This window comes from Gorilla gorilla, chromosome 2, assembly GCF_029281585.2.
Source record: "Gorilla gorilla gorilla isolate KB3781 chromosome 2, NHGRI_mGorGor1-v2.1_pri, whole genome shotgun sequence".
Lineage (NCBI taxonomy): Eukaryota > Metazoa > Chordata > Mammalia > Primates > Hominidae > Gorilla > Gorilla gorilla.
In genome coordinates this window covers 19990541-20007092 of record NC_086017.1, presented here as the reverse complement: position 1 = coordinate 20007092, position 16552 = coordinate 19990541, and the positions used below count along the sequence as shown (strand labels likewise).

The window sequence follows — 16552 nt, the reverse complement described above, 5'->3', positions numbered from 1 at the left end:
TGGTGGCGTGCACCTGTAGTCCCAGCTACTCTGGAGGCTGAGGCAGGAGAATGTCATGAACCCGAGAGGCGGAGCTTGCAATGAGCCGAGATCGTGCCACTGCACTCCAGCCTGGGAGACAGAGCGAGACTCTGTCTCAAAATAAATAAATAAATAAATAAACAAACAAAGTAGCCAGGCATGGTGGCATGCATCTGTAGTCCTAGCTACTCAGGAGGCTGAGATGGGAGGATCACTTGAGCCCAGGAGTTGGAGGCTGCAGCAAGCCACGATGATGTCACTGCACTCCAGCCTGGGCAACACAGCAAAACCTTGTCTCCAAAAACAACAACAAAAAAGATATGCTAAGTGAATGATTGAATGAAAACACACATACATACCACATTGTCTTCAGAGAACTGTTATAAGGATCAGAGAGCCATGGATACAAAAATACTTTGCCAATTCTGAAGTATGGGACAAAACTTGCAGGGAGCTACCACTAGTAACAATAAAAATAATGCATTCTTTCTTTTGGTGTTTTACCATAAAATTGATGGTTGTTCACCAAAAAAAAAAAAAAAAAAACAACATGGACAATACAGGGGGAAAAGTTACACAGCATCTCACCACCCTCCTAAGGCCATTAGGGTACTTCCCCTTTCCAAAAATCACCCCCTCTACATAGATGTGTCTTTGGATGTAGTTGTTGCCACGCTGCAGGTAAGATTTTGTATCTTTTCTTTTTTTTTTTTGAGACGGAGTCTCACTCTGTCACCCAGGCTGGAGTGCAGTGGTGCGATCTCAGCTCACTGCAAGCTCTGCCTCCCGGGTTCAGGCCATTCTCCGGCCTCAGCCTCCCGAGTAGCTGGGACTACAGGCACCCACCACCACGCCTGGCTAATTTTTTTGTATTTTTAGTAGAGACGAGGTTTCACCACATTAGCCAGGATGGTCTCGATCTCCTGACCTTGTGATCCGCCCGCCTCGGCCTCCCAAAGTATTGGGATTACAGGCGTGAGCCACCGTGCCCAGCCGATTTTGTATCTTTTCTTAAGAGATGGGGTCTCACTATGTTGCCCAGGCTGCTCTCGCACTCCTCGCCTCAAGCAATCTTCCCACCTCAACCTCTTAAAGTGCTGGGATTGCAGGTGTGAGCCACCATGCCTCACCTGAGATTCCACATCCTGGTCTTATTTATTAACATTATACCACAGGGACTGGGCACAGTGGCTCATGCCTATAATCCTAGCACTTTGGGAGGCTGAGGCAGGTGGATCACCTGAGGTCAGGAGTTCGATACTAGCCTGGCCAACATGGTGAAACCCCGTCTCTACTAAAAATACAAAAATTAGCCAGGTGTGGTAACACACGCCTGTAATCTCCCAGCTACTCGGGAGGCTGAGGTAGGAGAAATCACTTGAACCTAGGAGGTGGAGGTTGCAGTGAGCTGAGATCGTGCCACTGCACTCCAGCCTGAGCAACAGAGACTGAGTCTCAAAAATATAAAAATTAAAAATAAATAAAAATTTAAAAATCTTTTTTTTTTGAGACAGGGTGTCACTCTGTTGCCCAGGTGGCATGAGTACAGTGGTGCAAACATGGATCACCACAGCCTTGGCCTCCCAGGCTCAAGCAATCCTCCCACCTCAGCCTCCCCAGCAGCTGGGACGACAGACACACCACCATTCCTGGCTAATTTTTTTTTTTTTTTTTGGTACAGGCATGAACCACTGTGCCTGGCCCATAAATGGATTTTTATGACCAGTATTCCACTGGTTTACTGAAGTGAGAAAGGCATTTTTATTAAAACTAGGAGTAATCAGCCAGGTGCAGTGGTTCATGCCCGTAATCCCAGCACTTTGGGAGGCTGAGGTGGGTGGATCACCTAAGTTCAGGAGTTCGAGACCAGCCTGGCCAACATGGTGAACTCCCATCTCCACTAAAAATACAAAAATTAGCCAAGCGTGGTGGTGCCCACTTGTAGTCCCAGCTACGTGGAAGGCTGAGGCAGGAGAATCACTTGAACCCGGGAGGCAGAGGTTGCAGTGAGCCGAGATCACGCCACTGCACTCCAGCTTGGGCAACAGAGTGAGACTCCATCTCAAAAAAATAAAACAAAACAAAAAAAAAAGAAAATATAAACAGGTGGGCCGAGTAGAAGAAGGAAAGGCAAGAGATGAAGCCCAGGACCACTAACAAAGACCCTCAAGCGAATGCCCAGCTTTGGAGTTTGGACTTGATCCTAAGAGTTACAAGGGACCACAGAAAATTTCAGAGCCAGTGAGTGCTGTGACCAGATTGCACAATCCCCTACCCTTTGGACAAAATGGGCTGGTGACAGTCTCCTGCACACAGAAAGCCTCCAGGAGAAGTGCCCCATTAAGATGGAAAGTTCCTAAATTGCTATGTTAGTCACTGGAAACCCCAGGCCAGATTGCTGGTCAGTGGGAAGTGATGTCAGCTGGGTCAGGGGCCGCTTCTAGCAATACAGAGAAGAGAACGGATGGAAAAGGAAGGACCATCTCCCCCCATGAAGCATTGGTCATCCACACACACTCCCATCTTGGGAGGCAGCATGATGTAATGGGAAAACAGAAGCCCAGGGCCACCCCTCGTGGCTGGTGGCAGCAGGAACTCAGCCACATCCTGACTGTCTGTGGGCTGAACTTTCCTTACTCGTGATGGTAATACAAGAGAAACAGGAATTAAACTCTAAGGTGCCTTCCAGCTTAGACATTTTTGTTCCATGACGGTGCCATATCTTAAGGTGTTGACCAATCAGCATTTAACCAGACCCTTTATTTATTTTATTTAGTTTTTTTCAGACGGAGTCTTGCTCTGCTGCCCAGGCTGGAGTGCAGTGGCGTGATCTCAGTTCACTGCAGCCTATGCCTCCCAGGTTCAAGCAATTCTCCTGCCTCAGCCTCCCAAGTAGCTGGGGCTACAGGGCATGTGCCACCACTCTCGGCTAATTTTTTGGTATTTTTAGTAGAGATGGAGTTTCACTCTCTTGGCCAGGCTGGTATCAAACTCCTGAGCTCAAGTGATCCGCCCTCCTTGGCCTCCCAAAGAGCTGGGATCACAGGCATCAGCCACCGTACCCAGTCTCAAGCAGACCCTTTAGAGTCGGGACATGATAGAGATCTTGAGGGGATGAGTCACTACCAAGGCCTTCTGCTAAGCGGCAGCTTTTTTCTCAGCATGGACAGGTAATAGCTGGTCATCGTAGAATATTTGGGAAACAAGAAAATGAAAGTCCCCATGATTATCCCACTTGGAGGACTCCAAGGACACCACCAGTTATACTTTGGTGTCTAATCTTCCAGACTTTTTCTACAGATATGAAAACATGTGCGAAAGTCAGCAGGACAGTAGTGGTGGTTCAGAGGCCAGATACTGGGATTCGGGGCCTGGGTTCAAATCCTGTCTCTGCTGCTTATTTGCTGTGTTTTTGGGGAAGGTGTTCATCTCCCCCTGAGCCTCAGTTTCCTCATCTGTCAAACAAGGATAACAGCAGCACCTGCCTCAGAGATTGTTGCAAGGATTAGTGAGTTATATGTACAGAAGCACTCAGAACAGTGCTTAACACACAATAAACATGATATAAGTATTAGCTGTAAGTGTTAAACTATCTACATTCTATGAAAACCTGTTTTTCATAGAGTTTGGCCAGGTGCGGTGGTTCACGCCTGTAATCCCAGTACTTTGGGAGGCCAAGGCAAGCGGATCACGAGGTCAGGAGTTTGAGACCAGCCTGGCCGACATGACAAAACCCTGTCTCTACTTTTTTTTTTTTTTTTTTTGAGAGAGTCTTGCTCTGTTGCCCAGGCTGGAGTGCAGTGGTGCGATCTTGGCTCACCACAACCTCCACCTCCTGGGTTCACGCGATTCTCCTACCTCAGCCTCCCGAGTAGCTGGGACTACAGGCATGTGCCACCATGCCTGGCTAATTTTTGTATTTTTGGTAGAGACGGGGTTTCACTATGTTGGCCAGGCTGGTCTCAAACTCCTGACCTCGTGACCCACCCACCTCGGCCTCCCAAAGTGCTGGGATTACAGGCATGAGCCACCGCGCCCGGCCTTTTTTTTTTTTTTTTTTTTTTTTTTTTTTTGAGACGGAGTTTTACTCTTGTTGCCCAGGCTGGAGTGCAATGGCACATCTCAGCTCACTGCAACCTCCACCTCCCAGGTTCAAGCAATTCTTCTGCCTCAGCCTCCCGAATAGCTGGGATTACAGGCGAGCGCCATCACACCTGGCTAATTTTTTGTTTGTTTGTTTTTTTGAGATGGAGTCTCGCTCTGTCGCCCAGGCTGGAGTGCAGTGGCACGATCTCTGCTCACTGCAAGCTCCACCTCCCAGGTTCACACCATTCTCCTGCCTCAGCCTCCTGAGTAGCTAGGACTACAGGCGCCTGCCACCATGCCCGGCTAATTTTTTTTTTTTTTAGTAGAAACGGGGTTTCACTGTGTTAGCCAGGATGGTCTCGATCTCCTGACCTCATGATCCACCCACCTCAGCCTCCCAAAGAGCTAGGATTACAGGCATGAGCCACTGCACCTGGCCAATTTTCATATTTTTAGTAGGGACAGAGTTTCACCATGTTGGCCAAGCTGGTTTCGAACTCCTGACCTCGTGATCCTCCCACCTTGGCCTCCCAAAGTGCTGAGATTACAGCCGTGAGCCACTGCGCCCGGCCCATCTCTACTAAAAATGCAAAAACTAGCAGAGTGTGGTGGCGGGCGCCTGTAGTCCCAGCTACTCTGGAGGCTGAGGCTGGAGAATCACTTGAACCCAGGAGGCCGAGGTTGCAGTGAGCTGAGATTGCATCATTGGACTCCAGCCTGGGAACAGAGTGAGACTCCGTCTCAAAAAAAAAAAAAAAGGCTGGGTGCAGTGGCTCACGCCTGTAATCCAAACACTTTGGGAGGCTGAGGCGGGCGGATCACGAGGCTGGTCTCAAACTCTTGGCTTCAATAAATTTTCCCACCTAGGCCTCCCAAAGTGTTGAAATTAGAGGCGTGAGCCACTGCACCTGGCCTGAAAATGTTTTTATCCCTGATGGTTAACAGTACAGGGACTATCACTCTTGAGTTCCTGAATCCTGCAGGAGTTCACCTGAGGCAGTAGAAAACCTTGCCTATCTTCAAAGTCCTCCACAGCAGGGTTGGCACAGCCTCCTGAAATGACCCATCTTAGAATCAAATGCCCACACACCTCATCCTGGGGGATGAGGAAAGCCCTAAATTGACCCTTTACAATAAGCTGAGTCTCCTAAGCCTCTCAGCAACACTGTGAGGGTGCTTCATGGATGAGGAAACTAAAGGCTCAGAGAGAGATAGTCACCTGCCTGATGTCACACAGCTGGGCAGGGGCAAAGCAGGGCTGTGCACAAAGGCTGGCACACGCATGAGTGAACGAGACGGGGAACAGTCACACACAGAAGAGCCCCTGCGCCGAGCCCCTCTGCACACACCTGGGGCTGAAGCTGTAGGAAACCCTTTTTACACAGGCTCAGGCAAAGCCCAACAGAGGCAGCTGCCATCACAGAGACAAGAACTAGGCGTGGCCGGATTATCTGCCAACAAGTGTCGGGTCTGAAAGAGCGTGGCTGTCTGTGGCTGTGGGATCTTCTGAATCACTTTAGCGTTCTCACTACACTCTCCCAGTATCACCATCAGCTCCGAGGGACTGTCTTCTTTCTAAAATGACCCACAGGAAGCCAAGAATTTTTAGGACTGAAGGGTCAATCACAGTCACTCGTTCATTCAGCTGAAGAGGGAACTGGAGCACTGGGACTGGGCGAGGAGCAGTGGGCTGGGGGCACCGCTGGCTCTGATCCAGTGTAGGAAGTGGGCTGACCAAAGGCTCCAGGCCAGCTCCAATGGGTAAGAGTGGGCAGCCCGCATCCTCACCACACCAAGGCCTGGCAGCTCATCATTCACTCTGGCACCTGCCCTCTAGCTAGGCACTGTCCCAGGCTCTGGGAATACAGCAGTGAAAAACTAGACAGGTAAGGCCCCTGCCCACATGAGGCTTCCATTCCATAGGGAGAGACAGGTGGAAAAAATTCAGGAACGAGGGGACATCAAAGGCTGTGAAGCGGAATGAGGGAAATGAAACACGGTGATGGGCTAGAGAGGAACAGGGGCAGGAAAGTCCTCTTGATTTCAAAGAGGTGCCACAGGAGCTTACCTGAAGGACTGTGACAGACAGAATAATACCCTTGGAAAACATCCACATCCTAAGCCCCGAGACCTGTGAATATGGTACCTTACATAGCAAAAGAGACTTTGCAGGTTAGATTAAATTAAGGATTCTGAGATGAGATTATCCTGGATTCTCTGGGTCTGGCCAAGGTAATTGCCAGGGTCCCTGTAAGGGGGAGTCCAGAACATCAGATTCAGAGATGAGGTGACGGTAGAAGCAGAAGTCACGGAGACAGATGTGATGATATACACCCATGGCCTTGATGATGGAGGAAGGGGCCATAAGCCACAGGATGCTGCAGGCCTCAGGAAGCCAGTCAAGGCCAGGAGACCGACTCCTCCCTAGAGCCACCCTGAGTTAGGACTTCTGACCTCCAGAATGCTGAGATAATAAACTTGAGGTGTTACAGGCCACCAACTTTGTAGTGTTGTGAGAAGTCAGGGGCCCCGAACAGGACCGGCTGAAGCCACGGCAGAAGAATACAACTTGTGAAGATTTCATGGACATTTATCAGTTCCCAAAATTAATACTTTTATAATTTCTTACGTCTGTCTTTACTGCAATCTCTGAACATAAATTGTGAAGATTTTATGGACATTTATACTCTTATAATTTCCTATGCCTGTCTTTAATCTCTTAATCCCATCATTTTCGTAAGCTGAGGATGTATGTCACCTCAGGACCCTGTGATGATTGCATTAACTGTATAAATTGTTTGTAAAACATGTGTGTTTGAAAAATATGAAATCTGATTGTAAAACGTGGCTGTTTAAACAATATGAAATCAGGGCACCCTGAAAAAGAACAGAATAACAGTGATGTTCAGGGAACAAGGGAAGATAACCATAAGGTCTGACTGCCTGTGGGGTCGGGCAGAATAGAGCCATATTTTTCTTCTCACAGAGAGCCTATAGATGGACGTGTGAGTAGGAGAAATATCACTGAATTCTTTTCCCAGCAAGGAATATTAATAATTGATAACCCTGGGGAAGGAATGCATTCCCAGGGTAGGTCTATAAATGGCCACTCTGGGGGGGGTGTCTGTCTTATGCAGTTGAGATAAGGGATGAAATATGCCCTGGTCTCCTGCAGTGCCCTCAGGCTTACTAGGATTGGGAAATTCCAGCCTGTTATTCTAGTCAGACGGGTTGTCTGCTCTCCAACCCTGTTTCCTGTTAAGATGTTTATCAAGACAATGCGTGCCCAGTGGGACATGGACCTTCATCAGTAATTCTAATTTCACCTTTGCCTTGTGATCTTTTATTGCCCTTTGAAGAATGTGATCTCTGGGACCTACTCCCTATTCGTACACCCCTCCCCTTTTGAAATCCCTAATAAAAACTCGCTGGTTTTCTGGCTCGGGGTCGCCATCACGGTCCTACCAATGTGTAACAGCACCCCCAGAGGCCTAGATGTAAAATTTCTCTCTTTGTACTCTTTCTCTTTATTTCTCAGACCGGCTGACACTTAGGGAAAATAGAAAAGAACCTACATTGAAATACTGGGGGCTGGTTCCCCTGATATTGTAGTAATCTATAACTGCAACAGGAGGAAACTAATAGACTAGAAAGCTAGCCCCGGGTAACACAGGGGGAAGAACGTCCCAGGCAGAGGGAACAGCACCTGCAAAGACCCTGTGTCTGGCCCAGGGAGGTCAGTGTGGCTGGAGCAGGGGAGTGACAGTGGGTGTGGAAGAAGAGGAGGTCAGAGAGGCCAGCACTGGGCAGATGTGTCAGAGTCAACATGCCTGGCGAGGTGTTCAGACCATATCCATCCCAGTAGGAAGCCTCGCAGAGGTATTCTCCAAAGAAGATGTGCAAATGGCCAATAAGCACAGGAAAAGATGCTCCACAGCATTAGTCATTAGGGAAATGCAAATCAAACCACAGTAAGATGCCACTTCACACTGGCTCAGGTGGCTACCATCAAAAAGGCAACAATAAGGCCGGACATGGTGCTCACACCTGTAATCCCAGCACTTTGGGAGGCTGAGGCAGGCAGATCACCTGAGGTTAGGAGTTTGAGACCAGCCTGGCCAACACGGTGAAACCCTGTCCCTACTGAAGATACAAAAATTAATGAGGCACGGTGGTGCACGCCTGTAATCCCAGCTACTTGGGAGGCTGAGGCACAAGAATCGCTTGAACCCAGGAGGCTAAGGTTGCAGCGAGCCGAGATCATGCCACTGCACTCCAGCCTCGGCGACAGAGCGAGACTCTGTCTCAAAAAAAAAAAAATTAAAAAAAGAAAAAAATAACACATGTTGACAAGGATGTGGAGAAATGGTCATCCTCATACACTGGTGGTTCAGCCACTTTAGAAAACATCTGGTAGCTCCTCAAATCGTTAAACATAAAGCCAGATGCAGTGGCTCACACCTGTAATCCCAGCAATTTGGGAAGGTGAGATGGGCAGATCGCTTGAGCTCCAGAGTTCAAGATCAGCCTGAGTAACATGGTGAAACCTGTCTCTACAAAAAATACAAAAGTTAGCTGGGCACGGCAGTGCACACCTGTAGTCCAGCTACTCAGGAGACAGGAAGATCACTTGAGCCCAGGAAGTTGGGGCTGTGGTGAGCTACATTTGCACCACTGCACAAAATCTTGTATGTGAGTGTTCACAGCAGCACTATTCACAATGGCCCAAAAGTGAAAGGAACCCAATGCCCAACAACTGATAAATGAATAAAATGTAGTATATCCATACCATGGAACATTATCCTACAATAAAAAGAAACTGGCTGGGCGCAGTGGCTCACGCCTGTAATCCCAGCACTTTGGGAGGCCGAGGTAGGTGGATTACACGGTCAGGAGATCGAGACCATCCTGGCTAACACAGTGAAACCCCATCTCTACTAAAAATACAAAAAAATTAGCCGGGCATGGTGGCAGGTGCCTGTAGTCCAAGCTGCTAGGGAGGCTGAGGCAGGAGAATGGCATGAACCCGGGAGGTGGAGCTTGCAGTGAGCCGAGATTGCGCCACTTCACTCCAGCCTGGGTGACAAAGCGAGACTCCGTCTCAAAAAAAAAAAAAAAGAAACTAAGTATTGACGCATGCTACAACATGGACGAACCTCATGCTAGCTGAAACAAGTCAGTCACAGAGCACTATATATTATATGATTCCATTTATATGAAATGTCCAGAATAGGCAATGTCTAAAACTCAGGAAAATGGAAGGAGGGGATTGGAAGTTAACGGGTACAGAGTTTCTTCTTGGGGTGATTAAAATGTTCTAAGATTGATTGTGAAGATAGATACACAGCCCTGTGAATATACTAAATACCACTAAATTGTACTCCTTAAACAGGTGGATTGTATGGTATGTGAATATCTCAGTAAAGCTTTTTTTTTTTTTTTAAGTCATAGGTATGCCTTCTAATTGAATCTCCTAGAAACAGAAGTTGTTCTGGCATTTGTAACTGAGGGCTGGGCCAATGTGGAAAAAATGAGAGGGAGTCTCACACAAAGTTTGTTTACTGTCCAGGAAACATTCAAAGTAGTGAAGCCAGGTCCAGGCGCAGTGGCTCACGCCTGTAATCCCAGCACTTTGGGAGGCCAAGGCGGGCAAATCACCTGAGGTCAGGAGTTCGAGACCAGCCTGGCCAACATGGCGAAACCCCATCTCTACTAAAAACATAAAAATTAGTGGGCGTGGTGGCACATGCCTGTAATCCCAGCTACTCGGGAGGCTGAGGCAAGAGAATCACTTGAATCCAAGAGGCGGAAGCTGTGGTGAGCCGAGATCGCGCCACTGCATTCCAGCCTGGGCCACAGAATGAGACTGTCTCAAAAAAATAAAAATGAAAAGAGAATATTACAGCTTATGACTTATAAGAATATTTAACACTTAGGTGTCAGTGCTTTTATACAGTATTTTCATTCCTCACAACTTTATGAAGAAGCTATAATTATCATCTCCAGTTTACAAACAGATTCAGAAGCTGAGGCTCAGAGAGGTTAACAAACTGGCCCAAAGTCATACAGCAAGAGCCTGGAATGCAGATCTCCACCTGGAAAGCAGAGACAACAGGCAAGCGGCCTCCCCGCAGAGTCCATGGCCCTCTCCGCCAGTCATCCATCAGGCACCAACAAATAAAACATATGGAGGCTGTTTGAGTGCCTTCCCACGGAATTATCTAGAACTGTGCACCTTGCAATAGAGTGAAAGTAAGTGCTTGTGCTTAGGCCCCATTATACACACTGAATCTATTAGGACACATCTGATCTCAAAACAGGTTGATAGTCATAAATACTGTGATCAAAAAAATGTATACTAAAAGTAAATATCTGATTTTAAAACTATAATGGTAAAGTACATTTAATCACAAATATGATAAATAGGCTGGATGCAGTGGCTCACGCCTGTAATCCCAGCACTTTGGGAGGTCGAAGCAGGTGGATCGCCTGAGATCAAGAGTTCCAGAGGCCGGGCGCGGTGGCTCATGCCTGTAATCCCAGCACTTTGGGAGGCCCAGGGCGGGCGGATCACAAGGTCAGGAGATCCAGACCATCCTGGCTAACACGGTGAAACCCCGTCTCTACTAAGAATACAAAGTTAGCTGGGCGTGGTGGCGGGCGCCTGTAGTCCCAGCTACTCAGAAGGCTGAGGCAGGAGAATGGGGTGAACCCGGGAGGCGGAGGTTGCAATGAGCCTAGATCGCGCCACTGCACTCCAGCCTCGGCGACAGAGTGAGACTCCGTCTTAAAAAAAAAAAAAAAATAGTTCAAGACCGGTCTGGCCAACATGGTGAAACCCGGTCTCTACTGAAAATACAAAAAATTAGCCAGGGTGGTAGCGGGCGCCTGTAATCCCAGCTACTCGGGAGGCTGAGGCAGGAGAATCGCTTGAATCCCAGAGTTGGAGGTTGCAGTGAGCCGAGACCGTGCCATTGCACTCCAGCCTGGGCAACAACAGCGAAACTCCGTTTCAATATATATATATATATATATATATATATATATATATATATATATATATATATATATATACGTTAAATAATAGATCCTTCTAATATACACTAAAACTAAACACACGCACACACACACACACACACACACACACACACACCCCCCCAAGAAGTGACAGCACCGTGGGTCCCCACAGGGTCGAGGCTCGCACTTCGCAGGCTGTTGTGGGCTGGATGAGAGGCCACCCGGGGCCGTCACCGAGCCAGCAGCGCTGACAGGAGGGCCCCCGCACCCACCGTTCTCTGGACTCAGAGCGCAGTGGCGGCGGCCCCTGCTCGTCGACAGACGTCCTCAGAGACCACGCGGCACCTTCAGGTGACGGGCCGAGGTCCGCGGCGGACCCGGTCCAGGAGGCTCAGCTCGCACGCCCTTGGATCGGGACCCGCTGAACTCGGGTGCCCGAGGGAGCTTGGCGGCCGCTCCAGGCGGGATCGCTGGGGGCTCCGGTCGCCCTGGTCCCCTCCCCTCCCCGGGCCGCACTCACCGAACTCCATCCAGTCCCACTCGCTGAGCGCGTCCATGTTGCGGCACAGGTCGTCCAGCACCCAGGAGGGCAGCTGGTAGATGTAGCAGGCCATGGCACGCTACGGGGCCGGCTCCGGCGCGGGACGACTGGGTCGGACACTGCGGGCTGCGGCTTCTCTAGCCAGGGGCGGACCGGCGGGGAAGTGGGCGTGGCGGGAGGGCACCAGCGTCCCCAGCGGCCACGGGCGGCACGACGGCCCCGCCGGCTCCACCCCAGCGCCGGCCAGAGGATCGGAACTGCGAGGGGAAACTGAGGCCCTGGTGGGAGAAGGCCACACGGGAATTCTGCCGCAGCGGCAGGAGGCCTTCTGACCCCACTTCCATCGGCACTACACCATGTATCATGCGCTCATCAAATACTCCATTAATTACCTACTGTATGCCAGGCAATTCCCTAGGTGTTGGTAACACCTGAATAAGAAACCCTACAGCCGGGCGCGGTGGATCACGCCTGTAATCCCAGTACTTTGGGAGGCCGAGGCGGACGGATCACGAGGTCAGGAGTTCGAGACTAGCCTGGCCAATATGGTGAAACCCCGTCACTACTAAAAATACAAAAATTAGCCGGGCACGGTGGCGCACGCCTGTAGTCCCAGCTACCTGGGAGGCTGAGGCAGAAGAATCGCTTGAACCCTGGAGGCGGAGGTTGCAGTAAGCCCAGGTTGTGCCCTTGTACTCCAGCCTGGGTGACAGAGTGAGACTCGCCCTTGTACTCCAGCCTGGGTGACAGAGTGAGACTCTGTCTCAAAAAAAAAAAAAAAAAAAAAAAAAAAGCCTACAAAAGCCCTTGCTTTCATAAGACTTACAATCTAGGTGTGGAGAGAAAGACTAACAATAAATAATAAATATAGTATGTTACAGAGTGTCTTAAAGGTAATAAGTACTATTGCAAAAAAAAAAAAGGAAAAAAGTTGGTTAAAGGGAATCAGGAATTCAGATTGAGCATGGGGAATATTCTATTAAATAGGATAGTCAGGTAGACTTTACTATAGTAGCTAATATGTATCGTGCAGCTACTATGTGCCAGGCACTGTTGTAGATGCTGGGAATACCTCTGAAGAGAAGGACAAAATCCTTGTCCTGGAGGGAGACAGACAACAAGCAATAAAAATAGGCAGATAAGCTATGTTGGAGAATGAAAGTAGAAGCCTGGGCAACATAGGAAGATCTTATCTCTACAAAAAACTTTTTTTTTTTTGAGACGGAGTCTTGCTCTATTGCCCAGGCTGGAGTGCAGTGGCACAACCTCGGCTCACTGCAAGCTCCGCCTCCCAGGTTCAAACAATTCTCTGCCTCAGTCTCCCGAGTAGCTGGGATTACAGGCACCCGCCACCACGCCTGGCTAATTTTTGTATTTTTAGTAGAGACGGGGTTTCACCACCTTGGCCAGGCTGGTCGTGAACTCCTGACCTTGTGATCCACCCGCCTCGGCCTCCCAAAGTGCTGGGACTACAGGCGTGAGCCACCACGTCTGGCCAATAGTGACAGAGTTTTCATGAGATCTAATGGTTTTATAAACATCTGCCATTTCCCCTGCTGGCATTCATTCTCTCTCCTGCTGCCCTGTGAAGAGGTGCCTTCCACCATGATTGTTAAGTTTCCTGAGGCCTCACCAGCTGTGAGCAACTGTGTCAATTAAACCTCTTTTCTTTATTAATTACCCAGTCTTGGGTATTCCTTCATAACAGCATGAGAACAGACTAATATGAGCCCTTACCACAGTTCCTATCAGAGGTTTCTGAGCATGGAATAGCTACAATAAGAGTTCTCAAAATTCTTGGGTTGGGCCTAGGTAATGAACACCCTCCTGCAAGGGAAGATCCATCAACTCATGTCACTCCCCATCAAGCAAATTGCTAAACTGTCTTTTGCCCAATTAAGTCTCCTCCAACTTATGTTAAGATGAAATGGTTCAACAGGACTTCCCCCCAGCCTTTCAGTAACCTCAGCTCTGTTATCAGCATTTGTGGGGCCAGCTCCAGGCCTCCAGGATTCAACTTTTCCCAATCGGAACGAAACAATCTTTCGTGTTTTTCCTTCTGACAGACAGGGAGAGAGATTACTGCCATTAGTTTGTATGTCAAGCAGACTTATATTTTCCTGCGGTTTCATATTTTGAATTTTGAAATAAGTTTTGTGGGTTTTTCTCCCTCTCATACATTGAGTGCTATTGCCCAGTCCTTCTCATGACCATAATACGTGTACCTCAATTTTCTGTGACCTGCCAATGGACTACTGGGTATGTGTGGTGAGGGGTGGGGACAAGAAAATGTTTTGTTGGGGCAGGCAGTTTAGGAGTGCCGAAAGAAAGGGGAACAACAAGTTGAATGTCCCTCATTGGAAATGCTTGGGACCGGAGGTGTTTCCAATTTCAGATTTTTTTTGTATTTTGGAATATGTGCATATATGAGGTATCTTGAGGATGGGACCCAAGTCTAAAGGCGAAATTCCTTTACCTGTTTCAGAAAAACTGTTTTTCCTCTAGATTCCACACTAACACAATACCAACCCAGAACACTTTTGTGTCCAAATGTGTAGATTTCTTCCCGAGAGCGAGCAAGCAATCAATGCTGCAGTGAACACCAATTAGGTATCCTCTAATTCACTTCCAACACCATCTTTCTGGAAATAATATCAGATCCTGCAGGTTGAGGCCTCAGTCCCCAAGACCGCCCCCACCCACACACCAGTAGCAAGTTTAGGGCTCCAGAACTTCTGACCAACCAGCTTCAAGTTGGGGTTCCCACCACCTTCGCTTTGGGTTTAATTTGCTGGAGTGGCTAACAGAACTCAGTGAAAAATGTTTACCAGTCTTTTTTTTGAGACAGCAGGTCTTGCTCTGTCTCCCAGGCTGGAGTGCAAACTGAACAGCTGGGACTGCAAGCATGCGCCACCACTCCTGGTTGTTCTTTTTTTTTTTTTTTTTTTTCTAGTAGAGACAGGATCTCACTATGATGTTATCTTGAACTCCCAGGCTGAAGCAATCCTCCTACCTCAGCCTCCCAAAGTGCCGGGATTATATGTGTGAGCCACCACGCCCGGCCTACCTGGTTTATCATAAAGGACATTACAAAGGATACAGATGAAGAGATGCGTACACCAAGGTATGGGATAAGGGGCGCAGAGCTTCTGTCCCCTCCCTGGGCGCACCACCCTCCAGGAACCTCTACACGTAGTTCAGCTATCCTGACACTCTCCACTGTCCTCATGGGTTTTAACGATGCTTTATGATGTCACCATTCCTTCCCCCAGGGTATGGGGTAGGACCTTCTCTGAAATGAGGGCTGTAATCTCACCTGTAATCCCAGGGCTTTGGGAGGCCAAGATGGGAGGATCGCTTGAGCCCAGGAGTTAAAGATCAGCCTGGGCAACACGGCAAGACCCCATCTCTACAAAAAACTTAAAAATTAGCCAGGCAAGGTGGCTCACATCCGTAACAAGGGCTATGGGAGTTATGAGCCAGGAACAAAAAAAGAAAACATATACATCATAACACCAGTTTCATAAACACCTTATAGACAAAGGCTGAAGGTAATTGTAAGCAATATTTTCCACAGTTTTGCACGTGAAACAAAGTTTGTGTTAAGTACTCACATGTGGAACTTTCCACTTGTGGCGTCATGTTGGGACTCAAAAACTTTTGGATTTTGGAGTGCTTTGGATTTGGAATTTTTGGATTAGGGATACTCAACCTGTATTGAAGGGGTATCAGGAAGCCAATGACTAGCAGAGCATGGGACTGAGGTGCTAAGAATAGGATACAAAGACCCAGGGTGAAAGTATCCGAAAAGTTCACATTGACATCTATTTCATATCCTTAGTGCACTGATTTCTAGCCCATGCCCTCACTGTGGTATTCTCTCTCTCTCTCTCTATATATATATACACATATATATATACACATATATATACACATATATATATACACATATATATACACATATATATATACACATATATATACACATATATATATACACATATACACATATATATATACACATATATATACACATATATACACATATATATACACATATATATATACACATATATATACATATATATACACATATATATACACATATATATATACACATATATATACACGTATATATATACACATATATATACGTATATATATATATATATATTTTTTTTTTTCTTTTGAGACGGAGTTTCACTCGTCGCCCAGGCTGGAGTGCAATGGTGCAATCTCAGCTCACTGCAACCTCCGCCTCCCAGGTTCAAGCAATTCTCCCGCCTCAGCCTCCTGAATAGCTGGGATTACAGGTACATGCCACCACACCCAGCTAATTTTTTAATTTTTAGTAGAGATAGGGTTTCACCATGTTGGCCAGGCTGGTCTCAAACTCCTGACCTCAGATGATCTGCCTGCCCTGGCCTCCCAAAGTGCTGAGATTACAGGCGTGAGCCACCTCGCCTGGCCTTATTCTCAACATAATTAATTGCTGGTGAAATATTAACCACTTACACTTTTGGGTTCTGTTTTCATGGGAAAAAACTTTGTTTCCAATGTGAATGTTTTTCTTCTTAATATTTTTCTGTAGTGTGTGTAATTTTTTATAGTGATATATTTCTTTTATAAGAAAAATAAAGCTAAAAGAAACAATGTTAAATAAAAAAAAAAAAAATCCAGGGTTGGAAAGAAAAGAGACTTGGAATGAGGCTGGTGGCTTATGTTTGGATCTCCTTCCCATCCTGGGCCTTTATGTAAACAGGTTTCAAAACTCTCTGAGAGAGAAGTGCCTGGTTAAAACACCACACAACACACCCTGCCTATTTCCTTTACTCAGCACCATTTAATGTATTAAAGAATAGCTTTAAAAAAAAAAAAAACTTAAAA

The 16552-nt window shown here is 47.5% G+C and overlaps 1 protein-coding gene across 3 annotated transcripts in view; it reads right to left on the bottom strand.

Moving 5' to 3' along the window:
* The window catches only part of IRAK2 (interleukin 1 receptor associated kinase 2), a 78807-nt gene extending 66987 nt beyond the window's left edge, over positions 1-11820 (bottom strand). The window contains exon 1 of one of the 3 annotated variants that reach the window (XM_031009246.3): positions 11645-11820. In XM_031009246.3, coding sequence (XP_030865106.2) covers positions 11645-11738 — 94 coding nt within the window. In that variant the 5' untranslated portion in view covers positions 11739-11820. The remainder of the gene's footprint in view (positions 1-11644) is intronic. The other 2 variants (XM_055382938.2, XM_063703636.1) reach the window with 2 other exon arrangements.
* Between the last annotated feature and the right edge of the window lie 4732 nt (positions 11821-16552).